Below are 27,084 nucleotides of genomic sequence, written 5' to 3'. Positions count from 1 at the left end.
TTATTAATGTTTATTTAATGATTTTATTGCCTTCTTGTGATTTTAATGTAGCTCTAAAGCACTTTGAGTTGCCTTGTGTACGAACTGTGCTCTCCAAATAAAATTGTCTTGCCTCGAAGAAAGATTCTTGTTTAATAAAACACTTAGAAATAAGTGAATTAAAAGTTTGTTTTGTGTCTGCTGTTTTCTCCTGTGATAGAGGTTATTGGCTGTCTGTTTAAGTCGTGCATCCACACAACACTAGCTGCTCCCACATGCTAACAACCTCCCCGTTGCCCCGGTTACGCATCACAACAGCTCCGTATCCGAACCAGCAGGGCGGCGCCACTCTGAAACACGTGTTTATTCACCTTCCTGCTCACCTGCCGACCCTTTCACTCATTGATCGTCGACAGCCAATCAGAGAGCAGCGAGCAAACAACACGTTCAGAGTTGGAATAAAATCAGAAAAATATTTGTTTTTTTTATTGTTTACGTTGTTGACACAGTAAACATAAACAAGCACACAGGAGTTTGCGGACGGTTCATCGGCTGCTCCTCCTGCAGATTAACCAGGATCCAAACGGGCCGCCTGCTGGTTCTGGTTCTGGTTCTGGTGCCGTCTGAACCCAACGTCCACAAACTTCTGCCTCAAGGCAAAAAGATTTCACACATTTAAATAAATAAACGTTCACAGTAAAAGTGGCGCAAAACGAGTGGCGCCACGCAACCTCACAAACCACATCATGGGGCTGTGGGCGGGGCCTGTGGGCGGGGCCTGTGGGCGGGGCCTGTGGGCGGGGCCTGGGAAGCGTCCACCTTCTGTGGACCTGTTGGTTCTGCTGGAAAAGCAGGAAACGTTTCTGATCCAATATTCCACAGAAACCAGAACCGGATGTTGAAGAGTCCAGGTGGAACACATGGAACCTGTAACCATGGGAACCTGTAACCATGGGAACCGTTGGTGCGGAGGGCACCGGTTCAGGTGAGTTCCAGGTGAGTTAGTCCTGATCTAGAGGACTCAGATCTGATCCGGGGAGGTCCGGGTCCGTCGGCATCTTGACGAAGGCGATGGCAGCGAGCTCCTTGCAGAACTCCTCGAGGACGATGACGGCTCGGAGCAGCGTCAGGTGCTCCAGCCTGAGGACACGCCCACAGGAAGAGAAGTTAGGTCACCTGACTGTGACATCATCAAGTCATTACAGTAATTATGGCTGTGTTCGAAACCGCCTACTTCTCCCACTACTCCTACTAACTTTAACTTTAAGTTCCCGGATGCACACTAGATTCTCCTAAATGTTGGGTATGCATCATGAGGTTACTACTCATACTCAAACTACCCAAGATGCAACGTAACGTGACGTCGCCGATCATCATTTCCTGTCAAAACGGCAGTTTCAAGCTAGCTACAACGAGGGTAGGTTCACTTCCTGTTTTCAAAACAAAAGCACCAATTGTATGGTAATGGCTTTCCCTATGATAAAAGGCAACGGGTATTTTATTTTGTGAAAATAACAGGAAGTGCGTTAGCTCACTGCGGCTAGCTTTAGTAGCGCCGAATTCGTGGGAACAAAATGGTAAACAGCCGGTATTTTGTCAGGTTTTCAACACGTTGGGGATCTAAACGACTACTTTCTCACCTGAAAATGTTTCAAATGTTGCTAAAGTTTACAGAGTTTAGAGCTTAAGAAATCAGCTTCAGGCCGGCTGATTTCGGCTCGGGCAGGAGCCAAATGCATTGTGGGTAAACGCTCTGCATACTGTCTGATTGATGAGTATGCAGTATGCAGTATGTAGTATGTAGTATGCAGTATGGAAGTATGTAGTATGCAGTATGTAGTATGTAGTATGCAGTATGTAGTATGTAGTATGTAGTATGCAGTATGCAGTATGTAGTATGCAGTATGTAGTATGTAGTATGTAGTATGTAGTATGGAAGTATGTAGTATGCAGTATGCAGTATGTAGTATGCAGTATGTAGTATGTAGTATGTAAGTATGTAGTATGCAGTATGTAGTATGCAGTATGTAGTATGCAGTATGGAAGTATGTAGTATGCAGTATGCAGTATGTAGTATGTAGTATGCAGTATGTAGTATGTAGTATGTAGTATGCAGTATGCAGTATGTAGTATGCAGTATGTAGTATGCAGTATGGAAGTATGCAGTATGCAGTATGTAGTATGCAGTATGTAGTATGCAGTATGTAGTATGCAGTATGTAGTATGTAGTATGTAGTATGCAGTATGCAGTATGCAGTATGGAAGTATGTAGTATGCAGTATGTAGTATGCAGTATGTAGTATGCAGTATGTAGTATGTAGTATGCAGTATGTAGTATGTAATATGTAGTATGTAGTATGTAGTATGCAGTATGTAGTATGCAGTATGTAGTATGCAGTATGTAGTATGTAGTATGTAGTATGTAGTATGCAGTATGCAGTATGGAAGTATGTAGTATGCAGTATGTAGTATGCAGTATGTAGTATGCAGTATGTAGTATGTAGTATGCAGTATGTAGTATGTAATATGTAGTATGTAGTATGTAGTATGCAGTATGGAAGTATGTAGTATGCAGTATGTAGTATGGAAGTATGTAGTATGGAAGTATGTAGTATGCAGTATGTAGTATGCAGTATGTAGTATGTAGTATGCAGTATGTAGTATGTAGTATGCAGTATGGAAGTATGTAGTATGCAGTATGTAGTATGCAGTATGCAGTATGTAGTATGTAGTATGCAGTATGCAGTATGGAAGTATGTAGTATGCAGTATGTAGTATGCAGTATGTAGTATGTAGTATGCAGTATGTAGTATGTAGTATGCAGTATGTAGTATGCAGTATGGAAGTATGTAGTATGCAGTATGTAGTATGCAGTATGCAGTATGTAGTATGCAGTATGTAGTATGCAGTATGCAGTATGTAGTATGCAGTATGCAGTATGGAAGTATGTTGTATGTAGTATGTAATATGTAGTATGCGGTTTCGAACACAGCCTATTACAGCACGGGACAGAACAGGAAGTTACAAAACAAATTTCACTTTTAGAGATGTCAGTTTTAGCTCCCTGTTAAATTCAGAATAGAATCTAAGATCAGGAACCAGCTCCAGTTTGGGAGGCAGAGCCTTCAGTCCATAGTTCTGCTGCAGTGAATGGGACTCTAATTGTGTTGAATCAGACTGAATCTCTGAAGTGAGCTGAGGTGACATTAGTAGTGATTTGGTGCTTTCTAACTGAGCTGAAACAGAAGTGGGGGGGCAGACGGTTACCCCGCGGCGTGGCTGAGGCCCAGCAGGTCTCTCCTGGCGTTCAGCAGCTGCTCGGACAGGTTGGACACATGCTGGATCCTCTGCATCAGCTGCCCCATCACCTGGAGACAGACAGGTGAGCAGACAGGTGAGGCCAGGGGTCAGAGGTCACAGAGGTCACAGAGGTCACAGACAGAAATCTCACCCTGATGAGGACGCTGAACAGAGACCTGGAGCCGTGGGACAGGTGGATGTACGGGTTCAGCAGGTACTCCTGCAGCAGCGGGTGGCTGAAGGCCGCCAGGCGGGACAGCACCGCCGTCAGCTGCAGGTTCAGCTCGTACGGCTGCAGGTGAGTACACAGGTGAGCACACAGCTGAGTACACAGGTGAGTACACAGGTGAGTACACAGGTGAGCACACAGGTGAGCACACAGGTGAGCACACAGCTGAGCACACAGCTGAGCACACAGGTGAGTACACAGGTGAGCACACAGGTGAGTACACAGGTGAGTACACAGATGAGCACACAGCTGAGTACACAGGTGAGTACACAGGTGAGCACACAGCTGAGCACACAGTTGAGTACACAGGTGAGTACACAGGTGAGCACACAGGTGAGCACACAGCTGAGCACACAGTTGAGTACACAGGTGAGCACACAGGTGAGCACACAGGTGAGCACACAGGTGAGTACACAGGTGAGCACACAGGTGAGTACACAGGTGAGTACACAGGTGAGCACACAGGTGAGCACACAGGTGAGTACACAGGCGAGCACACAGGTGAGTACACAGGTGAGCACACAGGTGAGTACACAGGCGAGCACACAGGTGAGTACACAGGTGAGCACACAGGTGGGTACACAGGTGAGCACACAGGTGGGTACACAGGTGAGTACAAAGGTGGGTACACAGGTGAGCACACAGGTGAGCACACAGATGAGCACACAGGTGAGTACACAGGTGAGTATACAGGTGAGCACACAGGTGAGCACACAGGTGAGCACACAGGTGAGCACACAGGTGAGTACACAGGTTAGCACACAGGTGAGTACATAGGTGAGCACACAGGTGAGTACACAGGTGAGCACACAGGTGAGCACACAGGTTAGCACACAGGTGAGCACACAGGTGAGCACACAGGTGAGTACACAGGTGAGCACACAGGTGAGCACACAGGTGAGCACACAGGTGAGTACACAGGTGAGTACACAGGTGAGCACACAGGTGTGTGTTTACCTGTTCCAGGATGCGTCCCAGGCGGTCAAACAGAACTCTCAGCAGGGGGCCTTCGAAGAAGTCGGCCTCCTCACCTGAGCGGACGGCAGGAGGGGGAGGAGTCTGCGGCCAATCCCAGGACAGAGACAGGGCCCGCCCCCGAGTCACCTGACCAAGGAGAAGGAGGCATACAGGTGAGTCAGTGAACCCAGGAAACATTTATTTTAGGGCAGCAGGCCCCCCCCCCTGATTGGTGGAGAGGCCACACCAGACCAGGAAGTAACCAGCAGAACCCTAGTAACCACGGTAACCACCACCAGCAAATGTCTGAGTGTGTGTGTGACTGACCAGGTTGTGCGCGTCGTGCACGTACGACTCGTAGCCTCCCTGCTGCAGCAGCTGGGCCGACCGGACCTGAACCGGAACCAGACACAGGAAGCTGTGCACGTGCACACACACACACACATACATGATTATTTTTTTATTTTTGCCAGATATTAAAAGTGTTCGGGCAGGTTGAAGTACATAAAGGAAAGAAAGGTTATAATACAGAATGTGGGCACAATAGTTTGTTGAATACGGGAAGGATATTGTGAAAAATGTGGACTTGTGGTTGTTCTCCTGTACGGAAAACAAAAACTCAAGCTTCCCTCTGATTGGTGAAGCGGTTACCTGTTACCTAGGTTACCTGTTGACGACGTCTGCAGCTGATCCCAGCCCAGCAGCAGGAGGGGGGGGGAGGTCTGAGAGGCTGTCGGAGAAGAAGGGGTCCTCCTCCAGGTCTCTGGTGGGCAGAGGACACCCGTCAGTTCATCACCTTTACCTGTCTGAGCCCCAGGGGGTCACCTGCTGCATCTGCTGCACCTACTCGCTGCCCTCGGGGGGCCGGTCCTCCTGGCCCGCAGCCTGGGGACACAGGTAGCTGCGGCCCTGCAGGAAGTCCAACACCAGGACGTCCAGGATGTCCCTGTGAGGCTTCTGTAGCAGCTCGTCCAGCAGAGACAGAGACGCCACGCTGATCTGAGGACAGACGGGAGTTCCATCACTAATGCATGTTTGCAGGTGTGATGGGGGCGGGGCTATCTGCAGGTGTGGTGTGGGCGGGGCTATCTGCAGGTGTGATGGGGGCGGGGCTATCTGCAGGTGTGTGGGCGGGGCCATCTGCAGTTGTGTGGGCGGGGCCATCTGCAGGTGTGTGGGCAGGGCCATCTGCAGTTGTGTGGGCGGGGCCATCTGCAGGTGTGGTGTGGGCGGGGCCATCTGCAGGTGTGGTGTGGGCGGGGCCATCTGCAGGTGTGGAGTGGGCGGGGCTATCTGCAGGTGTGGTGTGGGCGGGGCCATCTGCAGGTGTGGTGTGGGCGGGGCCATCTGCAGGTGTGTGGGCGGGGCAATCTGCAGGTGTGGAGTGGGCGGGGCTATCTGCAGGTGTGGAGTGGGCGGGGCTATCTGCAGGTGTGGTGTGGGCGGGGCTATCTGCAGGTGTGGTGTGGACGGGGCCATCTGCAGGTGTGTGGGCGGGGCTATCTGCAAGTGTGGAGTGGGCGGGGCTATCTGCAGGTGTGTTGTGGGCGGGGCTATCTGCAGGTGTGGTGTGGACGGGGCCATCTGCAGGTGTGTGGGCGGGGCCATCTGCAGGTGTGGTGTGGGCGGGGCTATCTGCAGGTGTGTGGGCGGGGCCATCTGCAGGTGTGTGGGCAGGGCCATCTGCAGGTGTGTGGGCGGGGCCATCTGCAGGTGTGTGGGCAGGGCCATCTGCAGGTGTGTGGGCGGGGCCATCTGCAGGTGTGTGGGCGGGGCCATCTGCAGGTGTGTGGGCAGGGCCATCTGCAGGTGTGTGGGCGGGGCCATCTGCAGGTGTGTGGGCAGGGCCATCTGCAGGTGTGTGGGCGGGGCCATCTGCAGGTGTGTGGGCGGGGCCATCTGCAGGTGTAGTGTGGGCGGGGCCATCTGCAGGTGTAGTGTGGGCGGGGCCATCTGCAGGTGTGGTGTGGGGCCATCTGCAGGTGTGGTGTGGGCGGGGCCATCTGCAGGTGTGGTGTGGGCGGGGCCATCTGCAGGTGTGGTGTGGGCGGGGCCATCTGCAGGTGTAGTGTGGGCGGGGCCATCTGCAGGTGTGGTGTGGGGCCATCTGCAGGTGTGTGGGCGGGGCTATCTGCAGGTGTGTGGGCAGGGCCATCTGCAGGTGTGTGGGCGGGGCCATCTGCAGGTGTGTGGGCAGGGCCATCTGCAGGTGTGTGGGCGGGGTTATCTGCAGGTGAGGTGTGGGCGGGGCTATCTGCAGGTGTGTGGGCGGGGCCATCTGCAGGTGTGTGGGCGGGGCCATCTGCAGGTGTGGTGTGGGCGGGGCCATCTGCAGGTGTGGTGTGGGCGGGGCCATCTGCAGGTGTGGTGTGGGCGGGGCCATCTGCAGGTGTGTGGGCGGGGCCATCTGCAGGTGTGTGGGCGGGGCCATCTGCAGGTGTAGTGTGGGAGGGGCTATCTGCAGGTGTGGTGTGGACGGAGCCATCTGCAGGTGTGTGGGCGGGGCCATCTGCAGGTGTGGTGTGGGCGGGGCCATCTGCAGGTGTAGTGTGGGAGGGGCTATCTGCAGGTGTGGTGTGGACGGAGCCATCTGCAGGTGTGTGGGCGGGGCCATCTGCAGGTGTAGTGTGGGAGGGGCTATCTGCAGGTGTGGTGTGGACGGAGCCATCTGCAGGTGTGTGGGCGGGGCCATCTGCAGGTGTGGTGTGGGCGGGGCCATCTGCAGGTGTGGTGTGGGCGGGGCCATCTGCAGGTGTGGTGTGGGCGGGGCCATCTGCAGGTGTGTGGGCGGGGCCATCTGCAGGTGTGTGGGCGGGGCCATCTGCAGGTGTGTGGGCGGGGCTATCTGCAGGTGTGTGGGCGGGGTTATCTGCAGGTGAGGTGTGGGCGGGGCCATCTGCAGGTGTGGTGTGGGCGGGGCCATCTGCAGTTGTGGTGTGGGCGGGGCCATCTGCAGGTGTGTGGGCGGGGCCATCTGCAGGTGTGTGGGCGGGGCCATCTGCAGGTGTGTGGGCGGGGTTATCTGCAGGTGAGGTGTGGGCGGGGCCATCTGCAGGTGTGGTGTGGGCGGGGCCATCTGCAGTTGTGGTGTGGGCGGGGCTATCTGCAGGTGTGGTGTGGGCGGGGCCATCTGCAGGTGTGGTGTGGGCAGGGCCATCTGCAGGTGTGGTGTGGGCGGGGCCATCTGCAGATGTGTGGGCGGGGCCATCTGCAGGTGTGGTGGGGGCGGGGCCATCTGCAGGTGTGGTGTGGGCGGGGCCATCTGCAGGTGTGGTGTGGGCGGGGCCATCTGCAGGTGTGGTGTGGGCGGGGCTTTCTGCTCTCACCTGGTCGGAGATGTGGTCGCAGAGCCGCAGCAGCTGCGTCAGAGACGGCGTCCTCAGCAGGAAGCGGACCAGCTGGTCCAGAAGAGCCGAGGACCGGAGCAGTCTGAGGCTGGCACAGAGGACCGAGGTGGAGACCAGGACCACCTGCTCACAGCTGCTCACACACAGACTCCATAATCAATAACCTGATCACACACAGACTCTGTAATAGATAACCTGATCACACACAGACTCTGTAATAGATAACCTGATCACACACAGACTCTGTAATCAACTACCTGATCACACACACTCTGTAATCAATAACCTGATCACACAGACTCCGTAATCAATAACCTGATCACACACAGACTCTGTAATCAATAACCTGATCACACACAGACTCTGTAATCAATTACCTGCTCACACACACATCCAGCTGTGTTAGCATCCAGCTGTGTTAGCATCCAGCTGTGCTAACATCCAGCTGTGCTAACATCCAGCTGTGCTAACATCCAGCTGCGCTAACATCCATCTATTCTAACATCCAGCTGAGCTAACATCCAGCTGTGCTAACATCCAGCTGTGCTAACATCCTGACTCTAACATCCATCTGCGCTAACATCCTGACTCTAAAATCCAGCTGTGCTAACATCAAGCTGTGCTAACATCCGGCTGTGCAAACATCCAGCTGTGCTAACACTAACATCCAGCTGCTTTAACATCCAGCTGCGCTAACAACCAGCTCTGATAACATCCAGCTGTGCTAACATCCAGCTGTGCTAACATCCAGCTGCGCTAACATCCAGCTGGGCTAACATCCATCTGTGCTAACATCCATCTGGGCTAACATCCAGCTGAGCTAACATCCATCTGCGCAAACATCCTGACTCTAAAATCCAGCTGTGCTAACATCCGGCTGCGCTAACATCCAGCTGTGCTAACACTAACATCCAGCTGCTTTAACATCCAGCTGCTTTAACATCCAGCTGTGCTAACAACCAGCTCTGATAACATCCAGCTGTGCTAACATCCAGCTATGCCAACATCTAGCTGTGCTAACATCCAGCTATGCTAACACTAACATCCAGCTGAGCTAACACTAACATCCAGCTGTGCTAACACTAACATCCAGCTGTGCTAACAATAACATCCAGCTGTTTTAACATCCAGCTGTGCTAACATCCAGCTATGCTAACACTAACACCCAGCTGCACTAACATCCAGCTGCACTAACATCCAGCTGTGCTAACATCCAGCTGTGCTAACATTAACATCCAGCTGCGCTAACATCCAGCTGTGCTAACACTAACATCCAGCTGCTTTAACATCCAGCTGCTTTAACATCCAGCTGTGCTAACAACCAGCTCTGATAACATCCAGCTGTGCTAACATCCAGCTATGCCAACATCTAACTGTGCTAACATCCAGCTATGCTAACACTAACATCCAGCTGAGCTAACACTAACATCCAGCTGTGCTAACACTAACATCCAGCTGTGCTAACACTAACATCCAGCTGTGCTAACATCCAGCTATGCTAACACTAACACCCAGCTCCACTAACATCCAGCTGTGCTAACATTAACATCCAGCTGCACTAACATCCAGCTGTGCTAACACTATCACCCAGCTGCGCTAACATCCAGCTATGCTAACACTAACATCCAGCTGTGTTAACACTAACATCCAGCTGCACTAACATCCAGCGGTGCTAACATCCAGCTGTGCTAACATTAACATCCAGCTGCACTAACATCCAGCTGTGCTAACACTATCACCCAGCTGCGCTAACATCCAGCTATGCTAACACTAACATCCAGCTGTGTTAACACTAACATCCAGCTGCACTAACATCCAGCTGTGCTAACACTAACATCCAGCTGCACTAACATCCAGCTATGCTAACACTAACATCCAGCTGATTTAACATCCAGCTATGCTAACACTAACATCCAGCTATTTTTACATCCAGCTATGCTAACACTAACATCCAGCTGCGCTAACATCCAGCTGTTTTAACATCCAGCTATGCTAACACTAACATCCAGCTGCGCTAACATCCAGCTATGCTAACAATAACATCCAGCTGTGCTAACACTAACATCCAGCTGTTTTAACATCCAGCTATGCTAACACTAACATCCAGCTGCTCTAACATCCAGCTGCGCTAACATCCAGCTGTGCTAAAATCCAGTTGTGCTAACACTAACATCCAGCTGCGCTAACACCCAGCTGTGCTAACATCCGGCTATGCTAACACTAACATCCAGCTGTGCTAACATCAAGCTATGCTAACACTAACATCCAGCTGCGCTAACATCCAGCAGTGCTAACATGCTGTAACAACTGTATCTTAAACATCAGCGGGCAGGTGATGAAGATGAGGAAGAACTTACCTGTGCAGCAGCTGAGGATGAAGAGTCTCCACCAGCCACACCTGGTGGACACACTGAGACACCTTCAGTGCCAACACCTGCGCGCACACACACACACACACACACACACACACAGTCAGGTCATGTGACCCCTGCCAGCTGCTGATCACCTGATCACCAGCAGGTGTGCATACCTGCGGAGCGTCCCTCGTTAGCTGATCCAGGAAGTCAAACCAGGTGAAGAAGTCGGTCATGTGATCTGGAGACTCTGACCTGTGATCACAGAGGACACAGCTAACAGAAAGTGTTTGGCCGTTAGCTCACACAGCTAACAGGAAGTGTTTGGCCGTTAGCTCACACAGCTAACAGGAAGTGTTTGGCCGTTAGCTCAAACAGCTAACAGGAAGTGTTTGGCCGTTAGCTCACATAGCTAACAGGAAGTGTTTGGCCGTTAGCTCACGCAGCTAACAGGAAGTGTTTGGCCGTTAGCTCAAGCAGCTAACAGGAAGTGTTTGGCCGTTAGCTCATGCAGCTAACAGGGTGTGCGTGTAAGCGCGTACCTCCAGGGCGCGTGCGGCCGGCTCTGCAGCGCCGCGGGATCTGGGTCCTCCGCCTCCAGCAGGGAGTACAGCTCCCGCAGCCGCCCGGCCAGCAGCTCCCCCAGCTGGGTGTGGGCCATCAGCAGCTCCCCCGGGTGGAGCTCACTGGGTGGAGCCTCCCCACTGGGCGGAGCCTCCCCACTGGGTGGAGCCCCCCCACTGGGTGGAGCCTCCCCACTAGGTGGAGGCCCCCCACACTGAGCAGCACACAGCAGCAGAAGGCCGTCATGGGCCTTCAGACTCACCGAGCGCCTCTGAGGAAACACGATGACATCGTGATGACATCACAGCTCATATCACAGCTGACAGCACATATCTCATACAACTTGTAAATAAACTTTCTTATTGATCTCCATTATGTCTCTGTGGCTGCTTGAGACTTGAGCAAGACGGACATAACACTCCAGATAAAAGACGTATTTCATCTGAATTATCCCTGAATTCAGCAGCTAACAGGAAGCGTTTAGCCGTTAGCTCATAAAGCTAACAGGAAGCGTTTAGTCTTTAGCTCATGAAGCTAACAGGAAGCGTTTAGCCGTTAGCTCATGTGGCTAACAGGAAGCGTTTAGCCGTTAGCTCATATAGCTAACAGGAAGCGTTTAGCCGTTAGCTCATAAAGCTAACAGGAAGCGTTTAGCCGTTAGCTCATGTGGCTAACAGGAAGCGTTTAGCCGTTAGCTCATGAAGCTAACAGGAAGCGTTTAGCCGTTAGCTCATGCGGCTAACAGGAAGCGTTTAGCCGTTAGCTCATGAAGCTAACAGGAACAGTTTAGCCTTTAGCTCATGTGGCTAACAGGAAGTGTTTAGCCGTTAGCTCATGTGGCTAACAGGAAGCGTTTAGCCGTTACCTCATGTGGCTAACAGGAAGCGTTTAGCCGTTAGCTCATGAAGCTAACAGGAACAGTTTAGCCTTTAGCTCATGTGGCTAACAGGAAGTGTTTAGCCGTTAGCTCATGTGGCTAACAGGAAGCGTTTAGCCGTTACCTCATGTGGCTAACAGGAAGCGTTTAGCCGTTAGCTCTTGATCAGTGACATCAGTCAGACCCGTTTAGTTAAAGTTAACTCGCCAACTGACCTGGCTCCTAGTGAGCTGCAGAAGAGCCCACAGCAGGCCGCTTTCTGATTGGACGGGGCTGGAGGTAGGTGGATCTGATTGGACAGAGCTGGAAGAAGAAGGATCTGATTGGCTGCTGGTCTGCGTGCTGTGTTGTGACTGGCTGGAAGCCGTCAGCTGCTCCATGAGCTGGAAGCACAGATGATGTCAGAGGATGACCTCATCACAGACGAGGCTCACCATTGGTGGCTGCTCACCTCTAATACGTATCTGAGCACGTGCGGATCCTGGTTGACTCTGGAGCAGACGACCAATAAGAACCCAGCTTCCTCCTTCTCAGTGGTGGAACCAGGAAGTGCACAGAGACGAATCAGTTTCTGAGGCAGAGAACAGGTGACGTTACACAGTCTGTCTCACCTGTCTGTCTCACCTGTCTGTCTCACCTGTCTGTCTCACCTGTCTGTGTCTCACCTGTCTGTCTCACCTGTCTGTGTCTCACCTGTCTGTCTCACCTGTCTGTCTCACCTGTCTGTGTCTCACCTGTCTGTCTCACCTGTCTGTGTCTCACCTGTCTGTGTCTCACCTATCTGTCTCACCTGTCTGTCTCACCTGTCTGTGTCACCTGTCTGTGTCTCACCTATCTGTCTCACCTGTCTGTCTCACCTGTCTGTCTCACCTGTCTGTGTCTCACCTGTCTGCTCACCTGTCTGTCTCACCTGTCCATCTCACCTGTCCGTCTCACCTGTCTGCTCACCTGTCCGTCTCACCTGTCCGTCTTACCTGTCCATCTCACCTGTCTGCTCACCTGTCCGTCTCACCTGTCTGCTCACCTGTCCATCTCACCTGTCCGTCTCACCTGTCTGTCTCACCTGTCTGTGTCTCACCTGTCTGTGTCTCACCTGTCTGTCTCACCTGTCTGTCTCACCTGTCCGTCTCACCTGTCTGTGTCTCACCTGTCTGTGTCTCACCTGCCTGTCTCACCTGTCCGTCTCACCTGTCCGTCTCACCTGTCTGTGTCTCACCTGTCTGTGTCTCACCTGTCTGCTCACCTGTCCATCTCACCTGTCTGTCTCACCTGTCTGTGTCTCACCTGCCTGTCTCACCTGTCCGTCTCACCTGTCTGTGTCTCACCTGTCTGTGTCTCACCTGTCTGCTCACCTGTCTGCTCACCTGTCCATCTCACCTGTCTGTCTCACCTGTCCGTCTCACCTGTCTGTCTCACCTGTCTGTGTCTCACCTGTCCGTCTCACCTGTCTGTCTCACCTGTCCGTCTCACCTGTCCGTCTCACCTGTCTGTGTCTCACCTGCCTGTCTCACCTGCCTGTCTCACCTGTCCGTCTCACCTGTCCGTCTCACCTGTTTGCTCACCTGTCCGTATCGTCTGTCTCACCTGTCTGTCTCACCTGTCCGTCTCACCTGTCCGTATCGTCTGTCTCACCTGTCCGTCTCACCTGTCCGTCTCACCTGTCCGTCTCACCTGTCTCTGTCTCACCTGTCTCTGTCTCACCTGTCTCTGTCTCACCTGTCCGTCTCACCTGTCTGCTCACCTGTCTGTCTCACCTGTCCGTCTCACCTGTCCGTCTCGTCTGTCTCACCTGTCTGTCTCACCTGTCCGTCTCACCTGTCCGTCTCACCTGTCTCTGTCTCACCTGTCTCTGTCTCACCTGTCCATCTCACCTGTCTGTCTCACCTGTCCGTCTCACCTGTCCGTCTCACCTGTCTCTGTCTCACCTGTCTCTGTCTCACCTGTCCATCTCACCTGTCTGTCTCACCTGTCCGTCTCGTCTGTCTCACCTGTCTGTCTCACCTGTCCGTCTCACCTGTCCATCTCACCTCTCTGTCTCACCTGTCTGTCTCACCTGTCCGTCTCACCTGTCTGTCTCACCTGTCTGTCTCACCTGTCTGTCTCTCACCTGTGGGTCTCACCTGTCCGTCTCACCTGTCTGTCTCACCTGTCCGTCTCATCTGTCTGTCTCACCTGTCCGTCTCGTCTACCTGTCCGTCTCACCTGTCTCTGTCTCACCTGTCCGTCTCACCTGTCTGTCTCACCTGTCCGTCTCACCTGTCTGTCTCACCTGTCTGCTTACCTGTCCGTCTCACCTGTCCGTCTCACCTGTCTGTCTCACCTGTCTGTCTCACCTGTCCGTCTCACCTGTCTGCTCACCTGTCTGTCTCACCTGTCCGTCTCACCTGTCCGTCTCACCTGTCTGTCTCACCTGTCTGCTCACCTGTCCATCTCACCTGTCCGTCTCACCTGTCTGCTCACCTGTCCGTCTCACCTGTCCGTCTCACCTCTCTGTCTCACCTGTCTGTCTCACCTGTCCGTCTTGTCTGTCTCACCTGTCCGTCTCACCTGTCTGTCTCACCTGTCTGCTCACCTGTCCGTCTCACCTGTCCGTCTCACCTGTCTTTGTCTCACCTGATAGGATTCCCCTTGATGGGACTCACCTGTCCGTCTCACCTGTCCGTCTCACACCTGAGGCCCGGTGAACACCTGAGGCTCAGTGAACACCTGAGGCCCGGTGAACACCTGAGGCCCGGTGAACACCTGAGGCCCGGTGAACACCTGAGGCTCAGTGAACACCTGAGGCCCGGTGAACACCTGAGGCTCAGTGAACACCTGAGGCCCTGTGAACACCTGAGGCCCTGTGAACACCTGAGTCTCGGTGAACACCTGAGGCCCGGTGAACACCTGAGGCTCAGTGAACACCTGAGGCCCTGTGAACACCTGAGGCTCAGTGAACACCTGAGGCCCAGTGAACACCTGAGGCTCAGTGAACACCTGAGGCCCTGTGAACACCTGAGGCTCAGTGAACACCTGAGAGTTTACCTGCACGGGTCTGTAGACGCTGACCAGCTGCAGCAGAGGCTTCTGCATCTGATCCAGCAGCTTGGAGAAGAAGAGGAGAACCTGCTGGCACATCCCAGGAGGATACTGAGGAAGAGAATAAGATGTGCTTTAAAGGTCCTAATGAGACGGAGCTTTGGTGTCATGTGACCATGCTGACCTGAGGGGAGGAGTCCAGTCAAGGAATCAATTATGTACAAATGGAAAAATATGATATGGTGATAGAGCGGGTCATCCAGTCAGAACCACCAGGCGGATGCAGATGGTGCCAGATCTGCTCCAGATCTGCTCCAGATGTGATCCAGATCTGATCCAGATCTGCTCCAGATTTGATCCAGATGTGATCCAGATCTGCTCCAGATCTGATCCAGATGTGATCCAGATGTGATCCAGATCTGATCCAGAGCTGATCCAGATCTGATCCAGGACCTCAGTAAATGATTCTGTGCAGAGCCCTTCTGATCAAACAGAGTGATCAGTGAGTCCTGGTGATCCTTACCTGAGCCTTCCCCAACGTGCACAAAGTCTCCAGCAGCTTGTGTTGCAGCAGGTACTCCAGACAGGGTCCCGTGTCCTCCACAGCCTGAAACAGTCAATCATTAGTCCGCTGTCACACCGATTTACCTGGGAGTCCCATCAAGGTCAGTCCCATCAAGGTGAGTCACACCAAGGTGAGTCCCATCAAGGGGAGTCACACCAACGTGAGTCCCATAAAGGGGAGTCCCATCAAGGGGAGTCCCATCAAGGGGAGTCCCATCAAGGTGAGTCCCACCAAGGTGAGTCCCGTCAAGGTGAGTCACGTCAAGGTGAGTCCCATCAAGGGGAGTCACACCAAGGTGAGTCCCATCAAGGGGAGTCACACCAAGGTGAGTCCCATCAAGGGGAGTCCCATCAAGGGGAGTCCCATCAAGTTGAGTCCCATCAAGGTGAGTCCCATCAAGGGGAGTCCCATCAAGGGGAGTCCCATCAAGGGGAGTACCATCAAGTTGAGTCCCATCAAGGTGAGTCCCACCAAGGTGAGTCCCATCAAGGTGAGTCCCACCAAGGTGAGTCCCATCAAGGTGAGTCCCATCAAGGTGAGTCCCTTCAAGGTGAGTCCCTTCAAGGTGAGTCCCATCAAGGTGAGTCCCATCAAGGTGAGTCCCTTCAAGGTGAGTCCCTTCAAGGTGAGTCCCATCAAGGGGAGTCCCATCAAGGTGAGTCACACCATGGTGAGTCACACCAAGGTGAGTCCCATCAAGGTGAGTCCTATCAAGGGGAGTCCCTTCAAGGGGAGTCCCTTCAAGGGGAGTCCCATCAAGGTGAGTCCCATCAAGGGCAGTCACATCAAGGGGAGTCCCATCAAGGTGAGTCCCATCAAGGTGAGTCCCATCAAGGGCAGTCACATCAAGGGGAGTCCCATCAAGGTGAGTCCCACCAAGGTGAGTCCCATCAAGGGGAGTCCCATCAAGGGGAGTCCCTTCAAGGGGAGTCCCATCAAGGTGAGTCCCATCAAGGGCAGTCACATCAAGGGGAGTCCCATCAAGGTGAGTCCCACCAAGGTGAGTCCCACCAAGGTGAGTCCCATCAAAGTGAGTCCCATCAAAATGAGTCCCATCAAGGGGAGTCACACCAAGGGGAGTCCCATCAAGGTGAGTCCCATCAAGGGGAGTCCCATCAAGGGGAGTCCCATCAAGGGGAGTCCCATCAAGGTGAGTCCCATCAAGGGGAGTCCCATCAAGGTGAGTCCAATAAAGGGGAGTCCCATCAAGGGGAGTCCCATCAAGGTGAGTCCAATAAAGGGGAGTCCCATCAAGGGGAGTCCCATCAAGGTGAGTCACCTGTTGTTTGTCCTCGTACAGCAAGATGTCCAACATCTGTCTGAGATGCCACGGGATGTCCGTCTGTCTGACAGGACGGCTGTCGTCTGCAGACACACACACACACACACACACACACACACACACACACACACACACACACACACACAGACACACACACACAGGTGAGCTCCTGACCAGGTGCAGCAGGTAACAACCAGCCCTCTCCTGCAGAATGGAGGTGCTCACCTGTGGTCTGGATGTAGTAATTAGTTACAGATTTCCAGTGATCGATGAAGGACTCAAGGAGGTGGATGGTGGGCTCCCTCTGAGACACACAGACAGAACACAGGTGAGTCATCAGCCAATCAGCTTCTTCCTGCTGCGCTTAAAAAGAGAAGCTGGTTCCCCGAGTCAAACAGTCAGTCAAATATTCAGGTGGGCATGTAGGCCACTCTCACTGCCCTGAGCCAGAATCTGGTAAAAACTCCACCTACCAGGCACTGCCTATGTGGTGGTAGAGAGGGGCTGTCCTGAGGTTACAGAGGGGCTGTTTCTGTGGGGTTACATGGCGCTGAAAGGATCGGATTATTGGCTAAATTACAATCAGACTTCGTTATTAAGTGCATGTAGACACCTTAATCTGACTAAGAATTGGATCGGATTATTGCCTAAATCACAATCAGACTGAGTTATTAAGTGCATGTAGACACCTTAACCTTAATCAACAGTTGGAATGGGTACAGCGGCACCTATCATACCGGGGTATGACACGCTTTGTGCCTCTGATCCCATTCATTCACCGCCATATATCCAAGTAGAATTACCCTTACATAAGGAGCAGAACCCAACTGTAGCTGTAATCCAATTAATTTCATAATGCAGACCCACTGAGTGAGGTAACAGAGGTACTTATAGAGGTACCTGTAGATACAATAGCCGCTTTCGGACTGTAGGAACCTTTGGCAGTTCTAATAACCTTTTAATCCGCGGGGCCGTTTTCTCCCGTGTTCGGACATACAGAACTCGGGGCTTTCTCCCTTAGTTCCTATAACTATTTCAGCTCCTTCTCCGAGGTCGGGTCTTTTCATGGTTCTATAGAACGAATCTGACGGAGGTGTGTGGTGGTTGGTAGCTACGCCCCATGTCATGCTATCACGGCTGAAATGTTTCCTCATACCACACAGACAGAACCGGCGGGTGTTTAATAAGTTAAACTTACACTGGTCTCCTTTGTCTGCAGCGCTCTGCTCTCCTTTCTTCCTTCATGAAATGAAAAAGTATCTCCTGACTCTCTCTGTGAGCTCTTCCAGCCTCGATATTAGACGCCTGATGTGATCGTCCATGATTAATATCACCATCATGCAGACCATGAACACAGTGGCCTCCCCGCTCTCAATATTAGCATCTTTGTGGTGTTTTTTCTTTTCTCATTACTTTTACCGGTTTTGTTTTGTTTTGTTGTTGAATGTGGCGCTAAACGGCTAACGTAACGCGTCACTGACGCAGATGGCTGCGCACGGCACATCAGTCCCGACTCGTGTGCGAATGCAGAGTGAAACAGCTCCGCTGGGGAAGGATAGTTATCAGAACGGAATTCGAGTAGGACAGTTCTGATAACTACTCTGTCCGAAAGCGGCTAATGTGTCGCTGCATCGAACAGATCAGTGTGTGGATGCAAAACTATTTCCTCCAGCTAAACTCAGACAAAACTGAAATCATTGTCTGTGGCCCACAGAAACAAAGAGAAAGTGTTATCAGTCACCTTGAGACTCTCTCTCTTAAACCTAACTATCAAGTTAGAAATCTCGGGGTAATATTGGACTCAGACCTGAACTTTAACAGCCACATTAAATCTGTAACATCAGCAGCTTTTTACCATCTAAAAAACATTGGCAGAATCAAAGGAATAGTGTCTAAAGCAGACTTAGAGAGACTGATCCATGCGTTTGTCTCCAGCAGGTTAGACTGCTGTAACGGCCTGCTCACTGGGCTCTAAACGGGCTATAAGACAGCTGCAGTACATCCAGAACGCTGCTGCTCGAGTCCTGACCAGAACCAGGAAATACCACCATATTAGTCCAGTGCTCAGGTCTCTGCACTGGCTTCCTGTCGCTCAGAGAATAGACTTTAAAACAGCTCTGCTTGTGTACAAGTCTCTTCATGGTCCAGCGCCAAAGTACATCTCTGACATGTTAGAGCCATATGAACCAACTCGGGCTCTGAGAACCTCAGGGAGGGGTCTCCTGCCCCAGGGAGGGGTCTCCTGCCTCAGGGAGGGGTCTGCTGCCCCAGGGAGGGGTCTGCTGCCTCAGGGAGGGGTCTGCTGCCCCAGGGAGGGGTCTGCTGCCTCAGGGAGGGGTCTCCTGCCTCAGGGAGGGGTCTGCTGCCCCAGGGAGGGGTCTCCTGCCTCAGGGAGGGGTCTGCTGCCTCAGGGAGGGGTCTCCTGCCTCAGGGAGGGGTCTCCTGCCCCAGGGAGGGGTCTCCTGCCTCAGGGAGGGGTCTCCTGCCTCAGGGAGGGGTCTCCTGCCTCAGGGAGGGGTCTCCTGCCCCAGGGAGGGGTCTCCTGCTGGGGCCCAGAGTCAGGACTAAACAAGGTGAGGCTGCGTTTCAGTTTGATGCTCCTAACATCTGGAACAGCCTTCCAGAAGATGTGAGACAGGCCTCAACTCTGACAATGTTTAAATCCAGGCTGAAAACAGTTCTATTTAGCTCTGCATATGACGCCTGAAAGTATTTTATCTGCACTCTTTGCTTTTTAATTAATTAATTAATGATTACTTTTTATGATTATATTTTTTAATGATTTTATAGCCTTCTTGTGATTTTATGTAGCTGTAAAGCACTTTGATTTGCCTTGTGTACGAATTGTGCTCTACAAATAAATTGCCTTGCCTTTTACTAAAAGGTAAGGTAAAAGAGGGGCTGTTACTAAGGTAAAAGAGTGGCTGTTACTAAGGTAAAAGAGGGGCTGTTACTAAGGTAAAAGAGGGTCTGTTTCTAAGGTAAAAGAGTGGCTGTTACTAAGGTAAAAGAGTGGCTGTTACTAAGGTAAAAGAGGGGCTGTTACTAAGGTAACAGAGTGGCTGTTACTAAGGTAAAAGAGTGGCTGTTACTAAGGTAAAAGAGTGGCTGTTACTAAGGTAAAAGAGTGGCTGTTACTTAGGTAAAAGAGTGGCTGTTACTAAGGTAAAAGAGTGGCTGTTACTTAGGTAAAAGAGGGGCTGTTACTAAGGTAAAATAGGGGCTGTTACTAAGGTAACAGAGTGGCTGTTACTCAGGTAAAAGAGGGGCTTTTACTAAGGTAACAGAGTGGCTGTTACTAAGGTAAAAGAGTGGCTGTTACTAAGGTAAAAGAGGGGCTGTTACTAAGGTAAAAGAGTGGCTGTTACTAAGGTAAAAGAGGGGCTGTTACTAAGGTAAAATAGGGGCTGTTACTAAGGTAAAAGAGTGGCTGTTACTAAGGTAAAAGAGGGGCTGTTACTAAGGTAAAATAGGGGCTGTTACTAAGGTAAAATAGGGGCTGTTACTAAGGTAACAGAGTGGCTGTTACTAAGGTAAAATAGGGGCTGTTACTAAGGTAAAAGAGGGGCTGTTACTAAGGTAAAATAGGGGCTGTTACTAAGGTAAAAGAGGGGCTGTTACTAAGGTAAAATAGGGGCTGTTACTAAGGTAAAAGAGGGGCTGTTTCTAAGGTAAAAGAGTGGCTGTTACTAAGGTAAAATAGGGGCTGTTACTAAGGTAAAAGAGGGGCTGTTACTAAGGTAACAGAGTGGCTGTTACTAAGGTAAAAGAGTGGCTGTTACTAAGGTAAAAGAGGGGCTGTTACTAAGGTAAAAGAGTGGCTGTTACTTAGGTAAAAGAGGGGCTGTTACTAAGGTAAAATAGGGGCTGTTACTAAGGTAACAGAGTGGCTGTTACTCAGGTAAAAGAGGGGCTTTTACTAAGGTAACAGAGTGGCTGTTACTAAGGTAAAAGAGTGGCTGTTACTAAGGTAAAAGAGGGGCTGTTACTAAGGTAAAAGAGTGGCTGTTACTTAGGTAAAAGAGGGGCTGTTACTAAGGTAAAATAGGGGCTGTTACTAAGGTAACAGAGTGGCTGTTACTCAGGTAAAAGAGGGGCTTTTACTAAGGTAACAGAGTGGCTGTTACTAAGGTAAAAGAGTGGCTGTTACTAAGGTAAAAGAGGGGCTGTTACTAAGGTAAAAGAGTGGCTGTTACTAAGGTAAAAGAGGGGCTGTTACTAAGGTAAAATAGGGGCTGTTACTAAGGTAAAAGAGTGGCTGTTACTAAGGTAAAAGAGGGGCTGTTACTAAGGTAAAATAGGGGCTGTTACTAAGGTAAAATAGGGGCTGTTACTAAGGTAACAGAGTGGCTGTTACTAAGGTAAAATAGGGGCTGTTACTAAGGTAAAAGAGGGGCTGTTACTAAGGTAAAATAGGGGCTGTTACTAAGGTAAAAGAGGGGCTGTTACTAAGGTAAAATAGGGGCTGTTACTAAGGTAAAAGAGGGGCTGTTTCTAAGGTAAAAGAGTGGCTGTTACTAAGGTAAAATAGGGGCTGTTACTAAGGTAAAAGAGGGGCTGTTACTAAGGTAACAGAGTGGCTGTTACTAAGGTAAAAGAGTGGCTGTTACTAAGGTAAAAGAGGGGCTGTTACTAAGGTAAAAGAGTGGCTGTTACTTAGGTAAAAGAGGGGCTGTTACTAAGGTAAAATAGGGGCTGTTACTAAGGTAACAGAGTGGCTGTTACTCAGGTAAAAGAGGGGCTTTTACTAAGGTAACAGAGTGGCTGTTACTAAGGTAAAAGAGTGGCTGTTACTAAGGTAAAAGAGGGGCTGTTACTAAGGTAAAAGAGTGGCTGTTACTAAGGTAAAAGAGGGGCTGTTACTAAGGTAAAATAGGGGCTGTTACTAAGGTAAAAGAGTGGCTGTTACTAAGGTAAAAGAGGGGCTGTTACTAAGGTAAAATAGGGGCTGTTACTAAGGTAACAGAGTGGCTGTTACTAAGGTAAAAGAGGGGCTGTTACTAAGGTAAAATAGGGGCTGTTACTAAGGTAAAAGAGTGGCTGTTACTAAGGTAAAAGAGGGGCTGTTACTAAGGTAAAATAGGGGCTGTTACTAAGGTAAAATAGGGGCTGTTACTAAGGTAAAAGAGGGGCTGTTACTAAGGTAAAAGAGTGGCTGTTACTAAGGTAAAAGAGGGGCTTTTACTAAGGTAACAGAGTGGCTGTTACTAAGGTAAAATAGGGGCTGTTACTAAGGTAAAATAGGGGCTGTTACTAAGGTAAAATAGGGGCTTTTACTAAGGTAACAGAGTGGCTGTTACTAAGGTAAAATAGGGGCTGTTACTAAGGTAAAATAGGGGCTTTTACTAAGGTAACAGAGTGGCTGTTACTAAGGTAAAATAGGGGCTGTTACTAAGGTAAAATAGGGGCTGTTACTAAGGTAACAGAGTGGCTGTTACTAAGGTAAAAGAGGGGCTGTTACTAAGGTAACAGAGTGGCTGTTACTAAGGTAAAAGAGGGGCTGTTACTAAGGTAACAGAGTGGCTGTTACTAAGGTAAAAGAGGGGCTGTTACTAAGGTAACAGAGTGGCTGTTACTAAGGTAAAAGAGTGGCTGTTACTAAGGTAAAAGAGGGGCTGTTACTAAGGTAAAATAGGGGCTGTTACTAAGGTAACAGAGTGGCTGTTACTAAGGTAAAAGAGGGGCTGTTACTAAGGTAACAGAGTGGTTGTTACTAAGGTAAAATAGGGGCTGTTACTAAGGTAACAGAGTGGCTGTTACTAAGGTAAAAGAGTGGCTGTTACTAAGGTAAAAGAGGGGCTGTTACTAAGGTAAAATAGGGGCTGTTACTAAGGTAACAGAGTGGCTGTTACTAAGGTAAAAGAGGGGCTGTTACTAAGGTAAAATAGGGGCTGTTACTAAGGTAAAAGAGGGGCTGTTACTAAGGTAACAGAGTGGCTTTTACTAAGGTAACAGAGTGGCTGTTACTAAGGTGACAGAGGGACTGTTACTAAGGTAACAGAGTGGCTTTTACTAAGGTAAAAGAGGGGCTGTTACTAAGGTAACAGAGTGGCTGTTACTAAGGTAAAAGAGGGGCTGTTACTAAGGTAACAGAGTGGCTGTTACTAAGGTAACAGAGTGGCTTTTACTAAGGTAACAGAGTGGCTTTTACTAAGGTAACAGAGTGGCTGTTACTAAGGTAAAAGAGTGGCTTTTACTAAGGTAACAGAGTGGCTTTTACTAAGGTAACAGAGTGGCTTTTACTAAGGTAACAGAGTGGCTTTTACTAAGGTAACAGAGTGGCTGTTACTAAGGTAAAAGAGTGGCTGTTACTAAGGTAACAGAGTGGCTGTTACTAAGGTAAAAGAGGGGCTGTTACTAAGGTAACAGAGTGGCTGTTACTAAGGTAAAAGAGGGGCTGTTACTAAGGTAACAGAGTGGCTTTTACTAAGGTAACAGAGTGGCTGTTACTAAGGTAAAAGAGGGGCTGTTACTAAGGTAACAGAGTGGCTTTTACTAAGGTAACAGAGTGGCTGTTACTAAGGTAAAAGAGTGGCTGTTACTAAGGTAAAAGAGGGGCTGTTACTAAGGTAAAAGAGGGGCTGTTACTAAGGTAACAGAGTGGCTTTTACTAAGGTAACAGAGTGGCTGTTACTAAGGTAAAAGAGTGGCTGTTACTAAGGTAAAAGAGGGGCTGTTACTAAGGTAACAGAGTGGCTGTTACTAAGGTAAAAGAGGGGCTGTTACTAAGGTAAAAGAGGGGCTGTTTCTAAGGTAAAAGAGGGGCTGTTACTAAGGTAACAGAGTGGCTGTTACTAAGGTAAAAGAGGGGCTGTTACTAAGGTAACAGAGTGGCTGTTACTAAGGTAAAAGAGGGGCTGTTACTAAGGTAACAGAGTGGCTGTTACTAAGGTAAAAGAGGGGCTGTTACTAAGGTAACAGAGTGGCTTTTACTAAGGTAACAGAGTGGCTGTTACTAAGGTAAAAGAGGGGCTGTTACTAAGGTAACAGAGTGGCTTTTACTAAGGTAACAGAGGGACTGTTACTAAGGTAAAATAGGGGCTGTTACTAAGGTAAAAGAGGGGCTGTTACTAAGGTAACAGAGTGGCTGTTACTAAGGTAAAATAGGGGCTTTTACTAAGGTAAAAGAGGGGCTGTTACTAAGGTAAAATAGGGGCTGTTACTAAGGTAACAGAGGGGCTGTTACTAAGGTAACAGAGTGGCTGTTACTAAGGTAAAAGAGGGGCTGTTACTAAGGTAACAGAGTGGCTGTTACTAAGGTAAAATAGGGGCTTTTACTAAGGTAAAATAGGGGCTGTTACTAAGGTAACAGAGTGGCTGTTACTAAGGTAAAAGAGGGGCTGTTACTAAGGTAACAGAGTGGCTGTTACTAAGGTAAAAGAGGGGCTGTTACTAAGGTAACAGAGTGGCTGTTACTAAGGTAACAGAGTGGATTTTACTAAAGTAAAAGAGGGGCTGTTACTAAGGTAAAAGAGGGGCTGTTACTAAGGTAACATAGTGGCTTTTACTAAGGTAACAGAGGGACTGTTACTAAGGTAAAAGAGGGGCTGTTACTAAGGTAACAGAGTGGCTTTTACTAAGGTAAAAGAGTGGCTGTTACTAAAGTAACAAAGTGGCTTTTACTAAGGTAAAAGAGTGGCTGTTACTAAGGTAAAAGAGGGGCTGTTACTAAGGTAAAAGAGGGGCTGTTACTAAGGTAACAGAGTGGCTTTTACTAAGGTAACAGAGGGACTGTTACTAAGGTAAAAGAGGGGCTGTTACTAAGGTAACAGAGTGGCTTTTACTAAGGTAAAAGAGGGGCTGTTACTAAGGTAAAAGAGGGGCTGTTACTAAGGTAACATAGTGGCTTTTACTAAGGTAACAGAGGGACTGTTACTAAGGTAAAAGAGGGGCTGTTACTAAGGTAACAGAGTGGCTTTTACTAAGGTAAAAGAGTGGCTGTTACTAAAGTAACAAAGTGGCTTTTACTAAGGTAAAAGAGTGGCTGTTACTAAGGTAAAAGAGGGGCTGTTACTAAGGTAACAGAGTGGCTTTTACTAAGGTAACAGAGGGACTGTTACTAAGGTAAAAGAGGGGCTGTTACTAAGGTAACAGAGTGGCTGTTACTCAGGTAAAAGAGGGGCTGTTACTAAGGTAACAGAGTGGCTTTTACTAAGGTAACAGAGTGGCTGTTACTAAGGTAAAAGAGTGGCTGTTACTAAAGTAACAAAGTGGCTTTTACTAAGGTAACAGAGGGACTGTTACTAAGGTAAAAGAGGGGCTGTTACTAAGGTAACAGAGTGGCTTTTACTAAGGTAACAGAGGGACTGTTACTAAGGTAACAGAGTGGCTGTTACTAAGGTAAAATAGGGGCTGTTATTAAGGTAACAGAGGGACTGTTACTAAGGTAAAAGAGTGGCTGTTACTAAAGTAACAGAGTGGCTGTTACAAAGGTAACAGAGTGGCTGTTACTAAGGTAACAGAGGGGCTGTTACTAAGGTAACAGAGTGGCTGTTACTAAAGTAACAAAGTGGCTTTTACTAAGGTAACAGAGGGACTGTTACTAAGGTAAAAGAGGGGCTGTTACTAAGGTAACAGAGTGGCTTTTACTAAGGTAACAGAGGGACTGTTACTAAGGTAACAGAGTGGCTGTTACTAAGGTAAAATAGGGGCTGTTACTAAGGTAACAGAGGGACTGTTACTAAGGTAAAAGAGTGGCTGTTACTAAAGTAACAGAGTGGCTGTTACAAAGGTAACAGAGTGGCTGTTACTAAGGTAACAGAGGGGCTGTTACTAAGGTAACAGAGTGGCTGTTACTAAGGTAAAATAGGGGCTGTTACTAAGGTAAAAGAGGGGCTGTTACTAAGGTAACAGAGTGGCTGTTACTAAGGTAAAATAGGGGCTGTTACTAAGGTAACAGAGTGGCTGTTACTAAGGTAAAATAGGGGCTGTTACTAAGGTAAAAGAGGGGCTGTTACTAAGGTAACAGAGTGGCTTTTACTAAGGTAACAGAGTGGCTGTTACTAAGGTAAAATAGGGGCTGTTACTAAGGTAAAAGAGGGGCTGTTACTAAGGTAACAGAGTGGCTGTTACTAAGGTAAAATAGGGGCTGTTACTAAGGTAAAAGAGGGGCTGTTACTAAGGTAACAGAGTGGCTGTTACTAAGGTAAAATAGGGGCTGTTACTAAGGTAAAAGAGGGGCTGTTACTAAGGTAACAGAGTGGCTGTTACTAAGGTAAAATAGGGGCTGTTACTAAGGTAACAGAGTGGCTGTTACTAAGGTAAAATAGGGGCTGTTACTAAGGTAAAAGAGGGGCTGTTACTAAGGTAACAGAGTGGCTGTTACTAAGGTAAAATAGGGGCTTTTACTAAGGTAAAAGAGGGGCTGTTACTAAGGTAAAATAGGGGCTGTTACTAAGGTAAAAGAGGGGCTGTTACTAAGGTAAAATAGGGGCTGTTACTAAGGTAACAGAGTGGCTGTTACTAAGGTAAAATAGGGGCTTTTACTAAGGTAAAAGAGGGGCTGTTACTAAGGTAACAGAGTGGCTGTTACTAAGGTAAAATAGGGGCTGTTACTAAGGTAAAAGAGGGGCTGTTACTAAGGTAACAGAGTGGCTGTTACTAAGGTAAAATAGGGGCTGTTACTAAGGTAACAGAGTGGCTGTTACTAAGGTAAAATAGGGGCTGTTACTAAGGTAAAAGAGGGGCTGTTACTAAGGTAACAGAGTGGCTGTTACTAAGGTAAAATAGGGGCTGTTACTAAGGTAAAAGAGGGGCTGTTACTAAGGTAACAGAGTGGCTGTTACTAAGGTAAAATAGGGGCTGTTACTAAGGTAAAAGAGGGGCTGTTACTAAGGTAACAGAGTGGCTGTTACTAAGGTAAAATAGGGGCTGTTACTAAGGTAACAGAGTGGCTGTTACTAAGGTAAAATAGGGGCTGTTACTAAGGTAAAAGAGGGGCTGTTACTAAGGTAACAGAGTGGCTGTTACTAAGGTAAAATAGGGGCTTTTACTAAGGTAAAAGAGGGGCTGTTACTAAGGTAAAAGAGGGGCTGTTACTAAGGTAACAGAGTGGCTGTTACTAAAGTAACAAAGTGGCTTTTACTAAGGTAACAGAGTGGCTTTTACTAAGGTAACAGAGGGACTGTTACTAAGGTTACACACTGTGACACGTATGTGCGCGTACATGTGAGCGGGGACATTCCTCCCACCAGGTAAACACACCTGTATGAACAGTTAGCAGCAGTTAGCAGCAGTTAGCTCCCCTTTCCTCTGATTTTCGGTAAATTAACAGAACATAAGTTCTTCCTGCCGGTTCCTCTGAGCCGCCCGGACCTTCTGGGCCTCCTAACCCTAAAACTCACAGAGACAGGCGGCCAGAGAAACCGCCTGTTGCTCCCAACTTTAACTTTAACCGAGTTTTCCCGGAGCTAACCGAAGCTAACCGAAGCAAAGTGCACGCGCGGCTGACTCACCGTCTCCAGCGCGTGCAGCAGCATGCTGGTGAGCTTGTTGAACGCGTCCATGATCTGCTGGCCCGGTTCGGCCCGGTTCGGCCCGGTTTACTGACTCATGTTGAACAACACAAACAGCTGACTCTCCTGTCAACTTCCAGATTCCAGCTTCCGGTTTC

General features: G+C 49.5%; 1 protein-coding gene across 1 annotated transcript; it reads right to left on the bottom strand.

Moving 5' to 3' along the window:
• Positions 1–438: 438 nt before the first annotated feature.
• Positions 439–27,084, bottom strand: LOC142381762 (FHF complex subunit HOOK-interacting protein 2B-like). Its single transcript, XM_075466963.1, has 18 exons — positions 26,927–27,084; positions 16,698–16,776; positions 16,470–16,555; positions 15,149–15,232; positions 14,632–14,736; positions 12,059–12,178; positions 11,823–11,990; positions 10,709–11,001; positions 10,343–10,421; positions 10,170–10,246; positions 7,792–7,945; positions 5,313–5,464; positions 5,133–5,228; positions 4,793–4,883; positions 4,466–4,612; positions 3,431–3,571; positions 3,247–3,347; positions 439–1,119 (listed from the first exon to the last, which is right to left on the bottom strand). Exons 1-18 carry the CDS (start codon positions 26,975–26,977, stop codon positions 981–983), a joined length of 2,163 nt encoding a protein of 720 aa, XP_075323078.1. The 5' UTR covers positions 26,978–27,084; the 3' UTR covers positions 439–980.

This window comes from Odontesthes bonariensis, chromosome 6, assembly GCF_027942865.1.
Source record: "Odontesthes bonariensis isolate fOdoBon6 chromosome 6, fOdoBon6.hap1, whole genome shotgun sequence".
In the NCBI taxonomy this organism is placed as follows: domain Eukaryota; kingdom Metazoa; phylum Chordata; class Actinopteri; order Atheriniformes; family Atherinopsidae; genus Odontesthes; species Odontesthes bonariensis.
Note: the sequence above shows the minus strand (reverse complement) of the source record. Positions and strands in the feature narration are given on the sequence as shown.

What these genes read in the sequence shown, in the direction of transcription:
- LOC142381762 (XM_075466963.1), bottom strand. Translation starts at nt 26,977, where the DNA reads ATGGACGCGTTCAACAAGCTCACCAGCATGCTGCTGCACGCGCTGGAG. An exon ending in TTACTACATCCAGACCACAG is followed by an intron (nt 16,556 to 16,697) that starts GTGAGCACCTCC and finishes GTGTGTCTGCAG; the next exon opens with ACGACAGCCGTCCTGTCAGA. An exon ending in GCGACCACATCTCCGACCAG is followed by an intron (nt 5,465 to 7,791) that starts GTGAGAGCAGAA and finishes GTCTGTCCTCAG; the next exon opens with ATCAGCGTGGCGTCTCTGTC.